At 54.4% G+C, this 19,827-nt stretch overlaps 1 protein-coding gene across 1 annotated transcript in view; it reads right to left on the reverse strand.

The window, feature by feature from the left end:
- The window catches only part of PKP1 (plakophilin 1), a 51,475-nt gene that overhangs the window by 7,931 nt on the left and 23,717 nt on the right, over positions 1-19,827 (reverse strand). The window contains exons 3-11 of the mRNA XM_045456540.1: positions 11,612-12,006; positions 8,788-8,932; positions 7,621-7,828; positions 6,680-6,857; positions 5,164-5,278; positions 3,100-3,255; positions 2,066-2,242; positions 621-774; positions 80-266 (exon numbers count right to left, since the gene is read on the reverse strand). Of these exons, the coding sequence (XP_045312496.1) occupies positions 80-266; positions 621-774; positions 2,066-2,242; positions 3,100-3,255; positions 5,164-5,278; positions 6,680-6,857; positions 7,621-7,828; positions 8,788-8,932; positions 11,612-12,006 (1,715 nt within the window). The remainder of the gene's footprint in view (positions 1-79; positions 267-620; positions 775-2,065; positions 2,243-3,099; positions 3,256-5,163; positions 5,279-6,679; positions 6,858-7,620; positions 7,829-8,787; positions 8,933-11,611; positions 12,007-19,827) is intronic.

Consider the following 19,827-nt stretch of genomic DNA (forward strand, 5'->3'; position numbering starts at 1 on the left):
CTGCGCCTTCTCAGAGGGTTGTGGGGCTGCCTGCTTTGCAGTGTGTGGGGGGGTGGAGACCACTGCCCTCCCCGCCCACCTGCTGCGGCACAGGTTGATGATGTTGTTGACCATGCTGCTGGAGAAGTACTGCTTGGCCATCTGCGGCTGGGAGGCCATCAGGTTCCTCACAGTGTAGCAGGCTGAAGACAGGATGTCTTCCGAGTTGCTGGTGTTCCCAGTGTGACTGGTGAGGAGCCTGGTCACCTCTGGGAATACTTGGTTCCCTGAGAGAGAAAGGAGTGGAGGGCGCGGGGTCAGATGACCGGAGGAGAGAGGGGCTGAGGGGCTCCCTCTGGGACCACAGTCCTGCGCTGACCTCAGCCAGGTTTCTAGCAAGGTGGCCCTTGAAGGCTCCATTCTAGCTCCAACTCAGGGCTGAGGACCCGGATGGGATCTCTGCACCCCTGCCCTTTCCTACCTCCAAGCCTCTCTTGGGCCAGCTTCCCCTCTTGGAACGCTCACTCTAGGGAAAGTTCAGAGGGTGACCTTCCAGCAGGCTCTGGAAAGTGAGGGCTCTGCCGAGTCCTAGCTGGAGGGTGGGGGGAGAGGGTTGGTCTGACGCTGTGGGGGGCACTTACCCATCACTCTGTGCAGCACAGGGTGGCGGGACATGTTGCTCAGGAGGGAGGCTCCGGACCGCACCACATCAGAGTTGCCAGATTGCAGGAGGCGAGCAATCTGGGGCAAGCCCTTTTCCTTGAGCCCAATCAACTGGCTCATACCACTGGACATCTGAGAAAGAAGGACGGGGTGAGGACCTAGCCTGTGGTTTCCCGGGCACCGTGGTGGAAGAGGGCCATGTAATCCCAAACAAAAAAACCCTGGAACCTTTTCCCTCTCTTGTTAGAAGCACAGGCAAAGAGGGACACAAATTCGCTCACACACTGGCAACTACAGAGCACCCAGGCAAAAATGTGCCCCCATCTTTCCTGACCTTGCTCTTTTCTCCCAGCTCAGCCTGGAGCCAAGATGGGTGATGAGAGGGAAGTCTCAGACCCCTGGCTCATGGAGGCCCCAACTCGACTCCCAGTCTAACAAAACTGTCAGATGCTACCGCTCACCTGTTTGTCTCAGCTCTGTCCCCCCACCACGCCCACATTTCCCAGCAGTATCTGCTCACCCAAAAGCACACAGTCAATGATATTTGTCAATTACCGAGGCACTGACCACCTTCCAACTTCCATACCTCCGTAGAATTCCATACATATTTGTCGAGTACTTTCCCAGGGCAAAAAGGGAGAAGAGAGGGTCTGTGCCCACATGGAGGTACAATCCAGGGCCCCCTGGAGGTGGGTCAGCTCATCTGTGCCTCTAGCCACAAGGCCAGCCCGTCTGTAATCTGGTCCCAGGCTGGTTTGGAGTTCTTGAAGACCCCCAGCCCCATCCTCTCATAGACCTCAATTTGCCCCGGTCCTGCTTTCACCTGATTCTCTCTTGTCCTCAGTAGAGATGAGCGATTGTTGACTGTCTCCCCATCTAAATACTTGTTGGCTGCTACAGGCCTCCTATGGCTCAATGTCATTCCATCATGTCCTCCTAACTCTATGTGGCCTCAAAATCTCTACTGATTCTGCATCGTCTTCCTTTAGATCTGCCCAGGCCCAAACCGTCTATTTTCCCCTCTGTCAGTTCAACACACAGGATGATACTCCTACCACAAACGTACCCTTCATCCCTGTCCCCCACCCCAGGCAGGGGCCAACACCGAGCCAGGAATCACGAGGCAAAGGGGACTCTGTGGGCACAGACAGAATCCAACGGGAGTGGATTCACCCGCTAGACACCGCCTGGGAGTTCCCAGAGGACCGGGCCATTTCTACTGCCTCATCGTTTCCCCAGAGGCCTGGCCGGAGCCTAGCATATGACATTCCCTCTGTTTGTGTCTGTAGAGCCAAGCTCTGAGGGCCATATGTGTTTGGCATGACTCAGTGCACACGCCTGCGGGAGAGCAGGGAAGGGAGCAGAAGTTGGAGAAATGGGGTTGGGGATGGGGGTGGGTGCAAGGGAGGACACCGCTCCTCACCAGCCCCTTGCTGGCAGTCAAGTTCTGCAGGGCACCAGCACAGGCCTCCAAGGTGGCGTCTTTCTTGCTCTTGCCCATGAGGTTCAGGTAGGTGCGGATAGCATCCGAGTGGTACAACCAGCTGCTGCCCTTGGGATTGGTCTCTTCCTCCGGAAGGGGGCAGTCGTAGTTGTTGTTCTGAGGACACAGGACAGGTCAGCAGGGAGCCTTGTGAAGGGAGGGAGCCCAGCATTCTGTGTGCCCTCCCCCAACTCTAGGGGCCTGGTTCCTGAGGGAAGGGGCTTAGGAAGCACCTGCCCCGGTGCCCCTTTCCTCATGGCGGCAGCAGCTCCGCAGAATGAGTAAGGCAAGGGGCCATGGTCCTGCGGGCTGGCTCTGAGGGAGGCAGAGAACAATCTAGAGATCGCAGGAAGTGTGCTGCAGGCCAGCCTCTGCCCAAACCTTCCAGCTGTGTCGGGCTGCTTTGGGGTCTCACACCAGGATGCTTCCTCTCCTCCCAGAGTCAGACTCCAAGGTTGACCCACCCTGGGTCAAACAGGGGTGGTCCAGGGGCCCAGCAGCCATAGTCGTGCCCAGTGTGGGGAGCCTGACCCTCCCTCCAGAGCACCCTTCTGCTTCTGGTGGCACCTGGGGGACTCGGGGGTTGGCGGGAACCAGGCCAGAGAGGGCTTAGAGTCCTGGCTGCCCCCAAACCTTCCACAGTAATGGAGAAGATGAGGCAGGGTTTACCAATTACATGGTAAGTGAGAATGAGCTGTGAAAACAGAGGACCGGAGCTTCTGAGCTCGGGGCCGTCTGAGCTCCCACCGTCAAGAACACAGATCCCGTCTGCATGCAAGACAGAATGCCCTCTACTCAGCTCCCAGGGTGCAGCACAATCCTAAGGCCAAGGCTCTGGCATGGGCTTGTCTCCTACGGCTGGTTTCAGGCTTCGGGGGGACGGGGGCAGGGAGGAAGGGGCGGGCCAGGCAGCTGAGCCCAGAGGGGTGCTTGGCGGGCAGCAGGCCCTGGTTCTGTGAACCGACTGTGCTCACCATCATCTTATCGCTCTTGTTGCTGAAGCAGCCGGTGGAGGACTTCTCCGTGTAGGCATTGCGGGCGTTGTACTCCAGCTGGCGGTAGCGGGTGGGCACCTCGGCGTCCAGGCGGTAGGAGAGGTTGTGCAGGATACACATGCAGTTCTCCACAGACTAGGGGCCAAGCAGAAGCAAGGCGCCTGAGCCTGTGCCCTTCCCTGATGGCGTCCTGGGCTCACTCCCTGCCCTAACTAATGGGAGAGAGGCAGGCACCTTAGGCTGCCCCAGGAGAGAGGAACACAGCCACCCACCGCAGTCTGAAAAAAGCTCCCAGTAACTCTCCCCAGAATCTGGATTTGAATCCAGTTCTGTCATTTCCTAGCTGTGTGAAACGTCATGGCTTTCTTCAACTTCTGGGCCCGTTTCCTCAGTGGTAAAATGGGACTGACATCACCTACTTCATCGGGCTATTGGGAAGAATATACATGGAAGTGCCTATCGTGGGGCCTAGCACATGGTAGGACACAACAGACAGTGGCTACTATTTCTTTTCTTTAGTTTATTTGTTTTGAGAGAGAGAGAGAGAGAGAGAGAGAGAGAGAGCAACTGGGGCAGAGAGAGAGAGAGAGAGAGAATCTCAAGCAGGCTCCATGCTGTTAGCACAGAGCCTGATTCGGGGCTCGATCTCATAAACCGTGAGATCATGACCTGAGCCGAAATCAAGAGTCAGACGCTTAATGGACTGAGCCACCCAGGTGCCCCGACAGTGGCTCCTGTTTCTCTTACTACAGCCATTGTGCCAATGGTCAGAGTGGGCTATTAAAGAACATACCCTCTGTCCTGGCACAGACAGGAGCAGCCTTGACATATTTAGGTTCAAAAGCCATTGAGTCCCCATGTCCTTGTTATTCCCTCCTTTCATGGCTAGTCCTCAGCTTCCAATACCAAAGGTGCTGACCCATCCCAAATCTACACGAGCAGTGGGACCTGGGACCCAGTTGCAATGGCAGCTGCTCCTAGGTCTTTGCCATCTGTCCTCAGTGGACAGGCTGGGCTTTGAGACAGCAGACTTACCTTCCTAACGATGTTCGGCCCTGCTAGGGTTTGAGGGAATCAGACTTGCACGGTCTGGGTTCCACAGGTAGAGGGGATGTTGCATCCAGAGTTGAAAAACATGATGTCCACTGGGACCTGGCTGAACATTCGAGTGTCTCTCTCTCAGTCTCTCTCTCTCTCTCTCTCTTCTGAGGCCCTGTTGTCACTTCCAGTGGATGAGCAGGAGACAAAATCTCTCCACAGGGAAACTGTGCAAGACCCAGTGGCCGTGATGCCCAGACAGTCCTCTGGTCATCTAGGGACTCTGGGAACTCACTATTCTCCTGAGTGTCTGTCCTGCCGTGGTAGAAATATCTCAGCCTTCAGTTTCTCTTTCCTCTGTGATTTTTCCTTTCTGTCTGTTTGTGCTAGTGTGTCCAAACGTCCAGAGGGGACAAGAGGGTGGCTTTGCCAATGGTCTCTTTGGCAGGTGGTGGGAAACTGTGGGAGAAGGAGCCTTGGTGCAGGAAGGATCCCTGGGGGCATCAGTGGGGTTCCTTAGGGCTGCAGGCAGGGCTCAGAACTGCCAATGCCAGTGGGGGCAAATGCTCACGGAGAGCTCCCTCTGTGTCTGGCCCCCTTCACGCTTTGCTTATTAACTAATTGAGCCCTTCAACCAGCCCATGACATAGATATGATTGTGATTATCTCCGAATGAGCATCGTGGGAAACAGACATCGTGGAAGCATCTGCATTCACAAAGCCTGTAAGCGAGGAAGAGGGGATGCTGCCCCTGTAGCACTGCCCCAGGCCAGCAGAGTTCTCTGCATCCAGCCATCCCCTTCACTGGCCTTCTGTCCTGTCACCAGACCATGCCTTCAGGGCCCCCTCAAGTGCAGACCTGCCTCGTGGAGCCTGGGAAAGAAAAATGTCAGGACCTGGAGGCCAAGGAGCTGCCCTCACTGATCCTGGGGAGGTCCTGGGCCTTGGAGCTCCGGATAGAGAGGAGGACTGGGGGCCGGGGCCAGAGCGGGGTGGGACGCTCACCTTGTCATCACAGCGGCTGGCGGCCACGCAGTTCTGGACATAGGCCATGAGGGAATCAATGAGCCCCGTGTAGTTTCGCATGGTCTGGCGGCCTGCATCGGCAGAGCTCAGGTTCCTGAGGGAGAGAACAGAGAGGCTGTGAGGACGCAGGGGAGGAGGGAAGTGGGTAGAGAAGAGTGTGGTTGGGGGACACGTGGGGGAGAGAGCAGTGGGGGAAGTAGGGGCAGAGGAGATGGGGATGAGTTTGGAGGTGGGGTAGGAGGAGAACAAGGCAAAAAAAAAAAAAAAAAACCAAAAAAAAAAAAAAAAAAAAAAAACAAGGAAGAAGAAAAGAAAGAAAAACCATTCAGCGGATTCTGCCCGGTCCTGGTTGAGGTTGGATGGGGTCTCCTTGAACTCAGTTCTTTTCACCCTTCTTTCTGCCCCCCTGGGCTCCAGGCCTGTAACTTTCATGACTGTCCATGGCTCTAGTGCAGCTGGCAGGTCGAGGCACGCTCCCTACCACTACTGGGCACCTGTTGAACAGGGGCTGGAAGCTTCTACCTGCCCAATTTATTTCTGTGGAGGAGGAGAAGCTCTGTAGGGTGCTGGGGCCAAGGGCTGGATCTGGGAAAGAAGCCCAGGGGTGCTCCGCTGGGGGCCAAATGCCCCCTCCACAAGGAAGCTGTGTTCTGCCTCAGCAGTGAGCTCCTTTCCAAGCAGTCTGGGCCCATTTTCCTCTGCAGGCGGGCTGTGGCTGCTGTTGCTATTAATAGCCTTGCAGCCCCTTGAAGTCCTTAATACCCTGACTTTGCTCACTGGAGGCCACTAATGGAGGCTGACAGGGAGGAGCATAAGCTGAGAACACAGAAGCACCCCCAACTGCACCCCTCATTCTGGGGCTCCTAGGAGTTGGGAAAGATGAACCCCATCAGAGCAAGGTGTGACCCTAACGGGGATCTGTTTCACTGTTCCACCTCTACCCTAGCACCCATGACCCCACTTGTAAACCTGTCCTCTGGAATGAGCACACAAAGGTCCCTCCTCCAACAGCCCCCAGGGGCCTTGCCTCACCCTGGTATGAGACTCAGGAGACTCTGGAAAGAGCAGTGCCACCTTTATGCCAATGAATATGGCCGTTGGTCTTAGCACCACAGCTGGGAAGTGACTCATTTAGGAGCCAATCAGCAGACATTTGTCTAAAAGAACACTCTTCAAGAAAGTACAAGAAATGCATTTTTGGGGGGCGGGAGAGGGGGGAAGGTTGAGCCAGTTTGGATATTCAGATCTGGCATTTCTACTCTTAGATTTCTAACTAAGTCTGCTGAGGTCCCTTACAGGAGGTCATGGAGTCCTGAGCCTTATCCAGATCCAGGGAAGTTAGGGATGCTGGAGTCCCATTTCTTGGAGTCTGCCCTTGAAGACCAGTGCCAGACTGCATTTTACATCCCCTGCCCTAGGCTGGCCGAGATGGGGCTGCCTGGAGAAAGGCCCAGGGCTGGGGCAAAAGGACCCCAGGGGCACGCTCTTCTCTCACCTTAAGCAGCCTGTGGCATTGAAGAAGACCTCAGGGTCCACTATTTCCCGGGTCATGTTGCTGTTGCCATCACACCAGCCAGAGAAGGGAATGATGACCCGGTCAGCCAGCACAGGCAGGGCGTCGGCGATGAGTTCCACCTTCAGCTCATCAGTGGAAGACAGGTTCCAGAGCAGCCCTGGAGGTTGGGGATGGTCAACTCAACACATGGCAGGCTCAGGAAGACCCCAGGTGCCGAGGTGCCACCCCCAGCCTGCTCTGGCAAGGGAGCCCTACAGAAACATCGTCTTCCAAGTAGGTCTGGTCTATTATATCTAGTGTCTGATTATTTCCTGAGCTCATTTTCCAATGTCTCAACAAGACTTCAGGTTCTTTGAGGGCAGGGAGCATCTAGAGTTCTTTATCGAGGTCAAAATTATGAATGTGCAAGGTCATCCAGAAACGTTTGATTGATCAGTAGTTTCTAATATAAATGTTAGCGCTAGAGTCTTCTAATGTTCTCTATTTTCCACCTGAAGGTCATTCCAGAAACACTTATCACGGTTACTCTGTACGTGGTCTCATCTCCCAGTCCAGTCTGAGGGCTTCCTAGTTCCTTCTAACCCTTGCGCCCCAGGCCTGAGTGCTTAGCATATTGTTTGGACACAAGAGGGCGCTTAAGACCTGAAGTTCCAACTTCACGTCCTCCTCTTTGTCTGGAAATCCCAGGGTCTGTTGAATATGGATCCTGCCTGGACACCAGCCTTCTATCTTCAACAAGGTTGACACCTTGTGGGTAGGCACCATGTGGACGCCACTAACCTGGCCACAGTCAGTACCATGGGGCTCCCAAGACATTAGCCAGAGGTCAAATGTGCATCTGTGCTTGGGCCCAGACTGGAGGGAATGCCCTATACACCACCCACCCCCAACCCTAGCTCTCCATGGCTGGGGATCCCTACCAGTCAGTTGTTTCTGGATCTCAGTGCTCCCGGTTCTCCTCAGGAGGTTGACAGCCTCTCGGATCCCATTCTGCCTCCGGGTCTCCAGCTTGTTGGTGATGCTCCGGAACACCAGGTTACGCAGGGCCCCAGCCGCAGCCTGCTGGACGTTCTGGTTGGGGCTCCGGAGGAGGTCCACCAGCTTGCAGATGCCTCCCAACTGATAGACCTGTTGACATACAGGTGCCACATGGGCCAGTCAAGGAGGTGAGGCTGATCTGATGACACTACTCGAAGTGATTTTTCTCAGACCCCAAAGTCTACTGTCAGCTCAGAAATATTCAAGCCAGCCAAAAAAAAAAAAAAACCAGTGTGGAGTAATAGTACTCAGAAAACCAAGATGTAATCAGGCCAGAAACCAAGATGGATTCCAATGCCAGCACCCTCACATCCTCGGCAGGAGACCCTCAGCAAGGCAGTCCTCTGTTCTGAGCCTCACTTTTCTCCTCTGAAATACGGTGGTGAGGACAAGAGGACATGGTTATAAATATACTTCAAAAGTCCTAAAGCAGGACAGACATAAAGGAGACCCTCCCATGGGAACTTTCTCCTGTGACAGGAACTCTGATTCGGATGGATCTAGAATCTCTAGGAAACACATTTCAGGCACCGTTCCCTGGGGCTGAGCTGTGGAACCCTATAGGCATCCTTCCTGCCAGCCAAGCTCAGGGGGGCATGACCAAGCCCCAGTTTCCAGCACACATGCCTGGGGAGAGAGAGGATCAAGCTCTGGAAAGGGAGAGAGAGAGATGGAGAGAGAGAGGCAAAGAGACAGAGACAGAGAGACAGAGAGACAGATAGAGGGAAGCGGGGGGAGGGAGTTGAAGGGTGGAAAGTAGTCATACTCTTTAGTGGAATTTGAGAAAGGGGATTTCTGTTGAACTCACAGCTGTCTCTTTCATGATCAGTGGAGGAAATACCTGACTAATGTCCACTCACCTGGAGGGTTAAGATGCCCAGCTGTGATCTCAGGCAATGCCAAGCACACTGCTCACCCAAGGCAGCTGGGCAGGGTGAGAAGGAGCAAGTGGCAAGTGCAGATGTCCCCACCCATGTCTAAATGGGGTCAGGCTGACACACCCAGTCCCTGCCCAGGTCTATAGGGGAGGAGGGTGTGTGGTCAGTTACCTGCTGCTTGGCCGATTCATCCTGGAAGCAGGTGTGCTGGATGTAATAGGCCCCGATGGCCTGGTACTTCTCATCCTGGGAGCTCAGGTACTGCACGGCCTTGGGGATGGTCAGCCCACTGCACTCAATATCCTCACTGCAGATCCTGTGGGCAACGGGCAGTGGTGGGGGGGCAGTGGTTACCGGGTAGGCTGGGAGAATTTCCCCTTGTATGCCCAAGCTGGCACAGCCTCATCTGCAATCTGGAAAGCCAGAACAAGGCAGCCCTAGGCCCACTTGGAGAGCATTCCTGTGGAACAGCTCTTCCAGAGGAGGGAAAAGGCTCATCCACGGCGAACACTCACTGTGATGAAGTCCAGGTCATGGGTCAATATCCAAACAGGTAAATTACCTCTGCACCAAGACAAAACTCTGCCCTATTCCCAAGAGGAAGCTCCCCACCCCTCTGCCATCTTTCTTGTTTGTGCCTGGTATTGGGAAAATGGAAGAGAATGGCTGTGAGCCTGTCCAACTGTCCATCCATCCATCCATCCATCCATCCATCTTCCTTCCCTCCTGTCTCTATCCATCCATCCATCCATCAATGCAGCCATCTGCCCTCACTCCCTTTGTTCCAAAGTCCAGCTAATTCTTCTTACAAAAATCCTCATACCTGCTTCTTCTTCCCAACCTCATGGTCACTGCCTTCCTTCTGACCATGATCATTCTCACTGGGACTACAGCAAGAGACCCTCACAACTGGCTCTCTTCTCCAAGCTCCATCATCCAAAATTTGACTCTCCTTTTCCACACTCACAGTCCTAAAATGTGGTTCACTGTGTTGTTCCCATTGGCAGGTTCAAGTGCAGACTGCTTAGACCAATATCCAAGGGCACATGTTAAGTCGAACCATGTGAAAGGGTTGATAGTCAACCTTTTTGAGCCATAAAACTAAAAATTTCATGTTTTAACCTAATAGCTTGGCTCTCTGCTAAGCCCTCTTGCACACTCTCCAGCCCTAACAAGGTCTGCTCCAGCCTGACTCTTCTCTTCACTGACCCCTCATCAGGGCTCAGGTGTACCCCTTTCCTTTCCCCTCACGGTGCATGTGACCTGCTGAGGTCCTGCTGCTGTCAACATTCCAGGGCAAGGAAACCTCTCTCCTAGGAATCCTTCCAGCTTCTGTGATGTTGAGTCTCAGGCTGCCTTTCCACCTGTCTGTGTCCTGGTTGCCAACAGAGATGGAAAGTTCCTGAGGGCAGGGACAGCCCCTTCTATGGCACCCAGCCCTACCCCCCTGGAAATCTCCCCAGCATTTCTAGAGGAAGCCCTCTTCTCACTTTTACTAGCCTCAGTCTTGCCACAGTAAATGCTCAGTAAGAATTCATAGTTTTAGTGTGGCATCCTAACTCCATTTCTGGAAAAACTGCCCAAGGGGTGAAGCTCTCCTGTCTTGTATCAGCAGCACCCTGGCCCTGCACTGAGAAAATGTCACATCTGCCAGTCAGACATCATCTCTAAATGGCTTGACATTCATCCCCTCCCATGTCTTACCTAGACCTTGACCTCTTAGGGCCTCTGGTTTGGGGCAATAAGCTAGGGCTAGACGCTGCCCTGTTCCTTGCTCCAAGGGAGAGGGTTTCTTGGTCCTTCTCCGAATCATCCTAAATATACCTTATGGCCTTTGAGTAGTTAGGAGAGGTCCAGCTCTACCTCGGGATTCAGCTTAGTATTAAAACAGTGGTGAGTGGGGGAGAGTGTGGGAATGCTTTAGCAGCTGTGTAGCCTTGGGCAAGCATCTCTGTGCCTTGTTTCCTCCTCGGGAATTCTAGCACCTGCCTAGAGGGGCTATGAGGACTAGAGGTGAAGAATGCAAGCTCCTGGGGCTCTAGGAAAAGCAGTTTACCAGTTAATTGTGTAGCTCTGGGACAGCTCTAGGCTGCTCTGTTCCTAGCTGTGTCCCTACACTTACCACACTTCCCCAGCACAGGAGATGCTTAGTGAATGTTTGTCAAATAAATGAATAAACGATCATTAAGCGGTGATAAGGAACAGTTTGGAGGTTCATGGGGCTCTGAGCCCTGGAGGGCAGGCTCAGTGTCCCCGGAGACACTGTGGCCGTCCGCAAGCCCCCCTGTGCCCGTGGCTCTTGACGGGACACCCGCCTTCGTTTCCTTCATTCTCACTGGGTGACGGGCCTTCAGTGTTGAGGGACAAGGGTTGTACTCTGTTCCTCAGCACTAGCTCCGGTTCCTCAACTTTTATGTCCGTTTGTCCTGGCTGTCTTTTGTCCTATAAGGTGGAACAGGGCCCCTTTCCCATCGTCTACATCAGGGCACACTCGTTGGCTCTTCCAGAACACGGATAGAGATGTGCATGGCTAAGATCACAAATTCCCCGTCCCCTGGAGGGCTTGTTAAAACACACACTGCTGGGTCTCTCCCTGAGTTCCTGAGTCAGTAGGTCTGGGTGCAACCTGAAAATTAGCATTTCTCACAAGTTCCGGGTGATGCTGCTGCTGCTGTTGGGAGGCATATGCTTTGAGAACCATGAGCCTAGCTAACCTTCTCTAATTAGCCTCCCTCTGTTCATAACCCGTGACCCTTTAGAACCTATATACTCAATGCATTTGTTTGAATGTCTGGGTTCTGTCTCCCCCTTCACACTTCCTGAGGCCAGGAAGTGCCCCCCTCCCCACCGCTGCCCCCGCAGGGACAGCGAGCCCCTTGGGGACAAGAGGCGGTCTTTCCTATCATCAGCAACAACCTTGTGTGGTGTAGCCAGGAGAACTCCGTCTCCTACCTGGTCCCCATCCTGGCCCCCAGCACAGCCTGGCAGCACTTACTTGGAGCTGGCCCTCGAGTGACCGAAGGACAGGTCCTTGTTGCAGGAGATGGGTGGGATGTACACCGGGTCCTGCTTGGAGGTGCAGGAGGGCGGGCGCACAGGGCACTTCTTGACCGCCTTCTGGCCACTGCAGGTGCTGTAGAAGCTATAGCGGTTCTGGGTGGTCTTTTGGCCCTTGTTGCTCAGTGTGCCCTTGCGCAGGGTGCCCCGAGGGTCACAGTAGAGGTCGGGCTCGCTGCGGCTCGCCTTGATTTTCTGCATGAAGCAGATGTCGCTGCCGGCGCCCGTTGCGTTACAGCTGCCCCGTTGGTAGTGCCGGCCCCAGTTCTCCATCTGGCTGTAGGAGCTGAAGCGTCTGTTGTCATTCTCCCGCTTGAGGGTCCCGTTGTAGATCTGGTCAGAGAAAGGGAGAAAGGCTCGGTCAAGGTTCCTGACCGGGGATTCTGGATCTAGCTGGCCATGGGGCGGAGTCCGCCCCCGGCCCCTGTGATAATGTTCGTGGAATCCCAGAATGTTTGGAGTGGAAGGAATCTCAGCGATCATCTGATATATTACTCTTCAAACGGCAGATTGCGACCCATTATGGATTGGGAAATCAATTTAGCCGATTGTGACTATCATTTAAAAAAATGGAATAGACTAGTATATACTGGAATGTAAGCTCTCCGAGTGCAATGCCGGGAGTAGAGACACGCGTGGTGGTGTGACACAGCACGTGGGTGCTGGGCTGCGATGTAAGATGTACGTCCTACAGTGGGTTGTAGCCACCGACCCAGCCCTCCACGGCCTTGTCCAGGTGGGGAGTCGGAGGCACAGAAGAACTCAGTGAGGGAAGGGCAACCCTGGACTGAAGCCCAGTCCCTGCACCCTCGCCCTGTCACCTCGTGCCATTCCCAGACACCGGCAGCTTCCAACACAGCCAGCCTTGCTTGGCCACTTGCACTCAGGGTGGGGAAATCTCTCCTATTCTGGCCAGGGCTGTTTTCCACTGTTATTTCTCTGTTGAACTCCTCACGTTGCCTCCCCTCTGCCAGGGCAAGAAGCAAATGGTTACGGGCCCTCCGGGGGAACCCCTCATAAGCCAAAGAGAGAAAATACTTCTGCTCCTGCGCCACCTTTTACAAAAGTGCCTGCGCACAGGGAGGCAGGCCAGGGCCTTAGGGTGGGGCGCAAGGGGACCTCCTGGGCTTCGTTGTCCGGCTTGCAGTGGGGAGAGGCTGGGCAGAGGCTCAATCCAACAGGAAAACTTATGGTAATGAAGCGACCCCCAGGGCTCTGTGTGAGCTTGCTCAGGGATGCAGCTTCCCTGGGAAGAGCCTGCAAAGCTGAAGGTTTGGTGGGAATGAGCTCGGAGCAGATCTGTTCGAGGGGGACTTTCCCAGGAACTCACAGGCCAGTGGGCTTGCCTGCTCTGACTTGTTCTCAGACTAGAGGATAACACTGAGCCTGATAAAATGTCTCCACACAGGTGCTGACTTGGATCTCACCTTTGCTGGGATGAGCCAAGGCCAAGTCTAGCAGCCTGGAGCCTGCCTGCCCCACCCCATGAGTGTGTGTGTGTGTGTGTGTGTGTGTGTGTGTGTGTGGCAGAGGTGGTTGGGCAATTGGGTTATTCTCCTCCACACCACGTCTAGCCACACAAGGCTGGGGAGGGGACTTCTCTTGGCCAGTGCCCTTTCGTCTCTGCAGGGAGACTCTCAGCAGGAAGCCACCCATGGATTGAGGTCCCAGTAAGGGGTGGCATCCAAAAGTCACAAGACGGGGGGGTGGGAGGGAGGGGAGGGGAGGTGATGGGTATTGAAGAGGGCATCTTTTGGGATGAGCACTGGGTGTTGTATGGAAACCAATTTGACAATAAATTTCATATATTTAAATTAAAAAAAAACACAATATTTTAACCTTCACAACGGTGCTCTCATCAGCTCCACCCACATGCTCAGCTGGGCACTCCGGTGGGCACAATTTTCCTCCTCAAACTGGGTCAAACCAACCTATCCCAAAGGGAACAGGTGCCAGGGAGGCATAAATGAACAATAACAGTCAGAGGGAAGAGAAGTGATGAGCGTTTTTGACGGGAACTTGGAACTCGCATTTTGTAGCACCTTGTAGACTTTACCTGCAAAATATGCAATTAGGCCTCCCCTGCTTTAGGCCAATGGCCACACCCCTCTCACCTTCATTCTCCCAGGATGCAGGGAGGTGATGATGGCACTTTGGAGGCAGGCTAAGCCTTAAAAGGAAATGCAACAAGGAACTCTCTTGTTTTCAGTAAATGACACTCCTGGACGTCATCTCAGATACCTGAGGAATCCAAACACTCATCCTGGACCAAACCCAGCAGAAATGCGATCACGCTGATGAAGCCTGACAGAGGCTTTGGGCTTTGCTCTCCCGGGCTGGGAAAAGGAGGAGCAGGCAGCCCTGCCAAGTCTTGGTGAGGGTGGGCTGCCCACGGGGAGTGGGGTTGGATGTGCCCGCAGGGGTCGGGCGTGGTGGAGAAGGCAGGGCTGTCCCCGTGGGACCGAATTTCCTGCCCCGCCCCCCGCAGCTACATCCCAGTGGCGTCACCCGTTCCTGGGAGCCCCACCCCAGCTCTTGTATCATGGCTGCTGGCTGCTGTGCTGTCTGCTGGTGGCTGAGGATAGCTGTGGGTGACTCTCCCGTCATCATCACTTTGACAGGTGGGAACCGAGCTTCCTCTCAGCCAGGCCCTTTTCTGCCCTAGCGCCACAGGGAGTCTGCATTTACCCCTTTGGGCTCAGACAAGGCCGGCTATCACCAGTCTTCTGGGCACAGATGGCCTGTGACCTTTCCCTTTTCTGCCTATCAGGACAAGACCTTGGGACTCCAGGTGCATTCCTCTAGCTCACCGGGCAGAGGGGGACTCGGTGGTCAAGAACACAGAGTCTGGAGCCACACGGCCTGGGCCGAGTCCCGGCCATGTCAATTGCTCGATGGGTGGCCTCGGCCAAGTTACTTAAACCCACCATGCCTCAGTTTTTTTTACATCTGTCAAACTGGGATCATAATTGTATCCAGTGTTGGGAGACTTCAGTGAATGAGCGTTTCTGAAGTGCTCAGGACAGTGCATGACATAAATGTTTGTTTAGTAGGGCCATCTGTATCCCTCTGATGCTCAGACTAGACACAGACTGGTGGCATGTAGGACCTGGTTGAGGGTTTACATCACCCAAGCCATACTAAAGGAGCGACCAGGTTGGCACATGAGGTGGATGAACCCAGGCCAGCTCCAGCCCCGGGTAGGGGTACCCACTAGTATTTAGAACCCATGCTAGTCTCACCTAATGGCCACAGAATAGGCCTCAATAGGTTTCAGAAAAACAAAGGAGTGTGGTCTGCCTGTATGACTTTATGTAGGGATGACGCAGTGTTTCTTTACGTGGGTGCTGTCGGCATTTGGGGCAGGACAATTCTTCATTGTGCAGGTTGTCCCAAGTATTACAGGTGTTTAGCTGCCTCTGGCCCCCAGGCCCTAAATGTCAGTACGCCTTGCAGCCATTGTGACTAGCAAGAATGCCCCCACACGTTTCCAAACCTACCCTTTCAGATCCTGAGCAAGCAGCCGGAATGGAATACGAGGGCAGTGTGCACACACGTGCCCACGGCAGGTGGGAGAGCTTCCCTACCAGTGCTGGGTATCCCAGGCACACCCCACACTCAGATAGCGATCTTCTGGCAGCGTCCTCTGCTTTGAATACAAAGGACAGTGAGACACACACACACACACACACACACACACACACACACACTCCTTGTCTGGTTATCTCATGCTTCCTTGGGAAACTCCAGCCTCAGGTGGGATGGTCCATGCATCAGAACATTCCAGTGGCTAGTAACTTGACTTTCTGGGGGCAGAGCTGACCCTCAACCAGAGAACAGGCTGGGCTGGACAGCCAGGGGGAAGTCCAGGCTGTGTTCAGACAGATATGCTTCTCCACCTGGAAGATTAATGGGGCTCTGGGGAGGTCAACTCGTGGAACCACCTTCCAGGTGGGCTAGAGAGAGCTGCTCTTAGCAAGGAGCCTCTCCTAGCCAAGTCCTGCTCTGCTCCCCCTTGTGCTAATGACTTAGGTCTTGTAACTAACCCACCTTTCTTTTCTTCTCCCCTTCCTTCTTGGAGAAGAGTGGAATTCTATGTCCTGCTGAATGCTCCCCAGCCCCTCTTCCTGTTCCCCCTTATACCAGGAAGTGCTCAGAAGCCAACCCCTTCATTTTTCAGGCAATGAAACTGAGTCCTAGAAGATGACTAGACTAATAGAGCCCAAGATCCAAGGTCTCAAAGAACTGAATATAGTCAACTTTCCCTTGAGAGTTCCATTCAGTCTGAAGAGGCCCCTGAACTGAAAGAGCTCCTGTTGGCCCAAGATCATTGGACATGAGAGTGACTAACCATTCAGGAAGAGATGGCATCATTTTGTCCTTCCAACTGAGAATCATTTCTGACTCCTCCCTTTCCACTCCCACTGCCCAGACTGTGGCCCTGACAAGCTTCAGCTCACAAACGGACAATTCTAGCGCCTCCTGCCAGCCCCTAACCCAGCCCCTGGGGTTCTGGTGCCTTCCTGGTGGTGCCATCCACTTGACTTTCCTCAGACAAAGCTTTCCTTGCTTGACAAGCCCACAGTGTCTCTCTGCTTCTTGCAAGACAAAATCACCAGCCTGGCCCTTGTCTCTTTGGTCACCTCTTCCCCTCCCCAACACACCCCCTTACACTGTCTGGTGACATTGACCACATCCTGCTTCTGCTCAACCTCTTCTCCATCCTGCATAGCTTCCTTGCCCCTCCACCCAAATCCTATGTTTCTCCAAGGCCTTGTCTCCAAACTGTCATCTGCACACCCTGTTGACTGTGACCTTGTGTTTTCTCTAGTTGCTCATGGTCTCTGTCATTTCTCCCAAATTACTGTGCCTAGAACAGGGCTGGGCTCACTGCAAGTGCCCAGAGGAGTTGTGACTTGCCATGGGACTTTGTGCTGGGGATGTAAATTTGGGCTGTTGTACTGGAATTCCCGCACTCCCGTGGGTGCAGGAGAGCCTCAACAACTAAATGAGCTGCTAGGAAGGCAGGAAGGTTCCAGATGAGGCAAGCCAGTCTGTGAGGGTGGCCCTGCATGGGTTCAGGCTGAAGGGGTCCAGGATTCTTCCCTTTACCTTGTGACCTGGGTGATATTAGCTGGTGGGTTGAGCCTAGAGAGTTCTATTCCAGCTCAGGCTGATCAGACAGAAGCTGCTGACTCCTTGGGAGCCAGGCATGTGCTGGGCAGACCAAGATGAAAAGAGTGTCTGTGTCCCCAGCTATTAGCCCATTTTGAAACCACGCTTCTGCTAGCAAGGTGGGACCGGCCGAACCGGCTCTCCAGCAGGACGCACCCTGCTCTTCCCTGCCCAGTCACGCACCCAGCAGAGTGCCCAGCAGGGCCACCTTCGGCAACGTGATCTCCAACGCCCTTCTCATGAGAGCGAGCGCACGCACACGGTTTCATGGGGTCTCCGTGCCTCTTGGGCTTGGCGAAGCCCTCCTGGGAAAGATCTTCATTGGAAATGCCTTGAGGACAGATCCCATTCGCCACTTCCCTTGTACCTACTACCTCCCCCCCCCCCCCCCCCCCCAGTGCCTGTTTGAGGGCCCTGGTGTAGAAGACATGTCATAGCTCTCTTTCGTCCTCCCGGGAGATAAAATGGTACTGGCGTGGCTGGCCTGTCGCAGGGTGGCCGGAGGGGCCTTCACATGCTGTGTGGCAGCTCTGCTCTACTTTTTCTGGGGGTCTGGAAGGCGCAGGTCCTCTCCCATCATGGGCTGCCCAGGAGGGGACAATCAGGGCCCCAGGGCATGGGGAGTTCCCCCCGTGCAGGGGGTAGAGGTGGCTGCTTACTCAGCAGTTTGAGTCACTGAGAGCCACTGGGCCTGAGTCACCAAAGGTGGGACTTCAGCAGGAGGAGTGCCAGTCCCTGTCTCCCCCTGGGCTCTGCTCCCTCTCTGGCGAGGAGCAGACGGTCCCACCCCGGGCTGGTCTTCCTTCCTTTCTGGGGCACGTGACTTTGTGTGGCACATGGAGAGCAGAGCAGTCCCCCCACCCCCCTTCACTCAGCAGCCCTGACGTCTGGGCAAAGAGCAAACTCATTCTGTTTGGAGGAGGCTGTGGTGGGCGGGCCCCTGTTGTGGGGTCTTCAAGGGCAGGGAAGAGCTGCTCCACGATTCCATCCGCAGCACCCTGAGACCAGAAGTGCCTACTCAGGAGGGAACCCCAGTTTGCAAACTGAAGGGCAGAGCCTGACGGATGCCCAGCTCCCTGTCTACCCAGTCAGGGGAGGCACAACAGGAATCTGAGACGGCCTGATGTCACGCGTTGGCCATCTTCTACCGCCTGCATTTTTTAAGTGTAAAAACAAAACAAAACAAAACAAAACATAACAAAAAAACCCATGAAAGTTTTGACGCCCATCCCATGAGGACAGAGTTCATCAGAGAGCTGGCTAATAACGGTTAGTGTCCCTTGTAACCTTTAACAGGTGGAAACTCTGAGCCCGCATCAATCTGGGCAGTAGTGGGAAATGTGGGTAATTCAGAACAAGTTTTCTGGACAACTGCAGCCCAGCTAGAAAAGATCCTATGAAACTCCAGGCTGTGGCTTGTGGGCCTTTCAAGATGGTGCTGCTCTCTCTCTCCAGGGAGCTCACAACTCCGGTGAAAGAAGCACCTGCCCTCTTGGGCTCCATGCTCCAAGTCTGTGTCTCGGGCTGGGGGGAGGGGAGGCCCACCGCAGCTCCTGGTGCTACTGGGAAGCGGGAGGCCCACACACACTTGTGTACCCCAGCACCTCGCTGACATCTGGCCCTCAGTACCATCTGCTGTCGGAACAGACAACCGTGTCGGCTCCAGCACCCAGCTCAGTTTCCACATCCTGCTCCTGGCTGAACGGCTCGACTGTGGGGAAAAAGCGGATTTTCTGAAAATCTTCTCCGGCACCTCTCCCCCTTCACGTCTGAGCAGTGGTTTTTGTTTTTTTAGCTCCTGGAACTCCCAGGATGGGATTGGGGAGCAAGGACCTAAAGTTTCACATGTTAGATTTGGGAAAGGAAATCCCCAGCAGGTGATTACCACCTGAGACACAGGTCTCACAGGCCCGGGGGCCAGGGACCCCTGAATCTTGCCACCTCTCTTACATGGGCTCGGACAAGTCTGAGGTATGACTACTCTGCCCTCCAGGAGTCCCATGTTCTGTGGTCACAGCTTCTGCCTTTTGAGCCCAGAGGCTGATTCCATTGTCCCAGTAACTGTTCATCCTGGGAAGGAGTCTTATAAAGTTCGAACTTGAACTAACTCCTGGAATCTCAGAGGATACACCAGTTCCTGGATGAGCATACTTGAGGGTCAGGAAGATCCTACCAAGCCACCCACCCCCAACACTGTTCTGGGAAGTCTGGGGGGAGGCTCGGTGGCCCCCTTAACGATCCCACACATACACCCGGCCTGGAGGTGCTTCCAGACATAAGAAGAGGGCCAGAGGCCATGAGGTGGGAACATCCTCAGGGACAGATGCTTACTTTGCCCAGAGCAGAGCTCCCCGGAAACACCAACAGTGGAAGGAAACTACTCCCACTGATGAGATAGTCAAGAATTTCACCTGAAAGGAGGGACAGAATTTCACCTGAAAGGGGGCTGGATCCCCCAGGGCTTGTGTCTCACTTTGGAAGGGAAGCCCGTGTGCATGTATGCACACACACTCCCATATGCACACCTGCCTACCTGGGACACACATCACTTTGCTGGCAGGGGACCCAGGGAGGGAGGGTCTTTGGAAGTTCCTTGAACATAATGTAAAAACACCTTAGCAGGCATGGTGCTTTACAGTGTGGAAAGAGCTTCCCCATTCAGCATCTTGTTGGAGACTCCTGTTGGACAGCGTTCTGGTCTCCTGCTTTGCCAGTGAAATGTCAGGGCAGACGGCCGCATCCTTGTGCTCTCTGTGAGCATGTAGGAAGCTCACAGAACTCGAGGCTTGGCTAAGACCACACAACGAAGCTGGGAACCCGGACTCAGGTCTCCAACCTCCCTCCTGGTGTTTGTCCTCCAACCACTCTGCCACCAGAGTCTGATGACACAAAGGAAGTCTAAATGGCAAGGAGCCCCTGCAGCTCGGGGGTGCTTTGCAGAAACTCTACCTGCCTCTGGCTAGTTGCTGGCTCCTAGAA

This window comes from Leopardus geoffroyi, chromosome C3, assembly GCF_018350155.1.
Source record: "Leopardus geoffroyi isolate Oge1 chromosome C3, O.geoffroyi_Oge1_pat1.0, whole genome shotgun sequence".
Lineage (NCBI taxonomy): Eukaryota > Metazoa > Chordata > Mammalia > Carnivora > Felidae > Leopardus > Leopardus geoffroyi.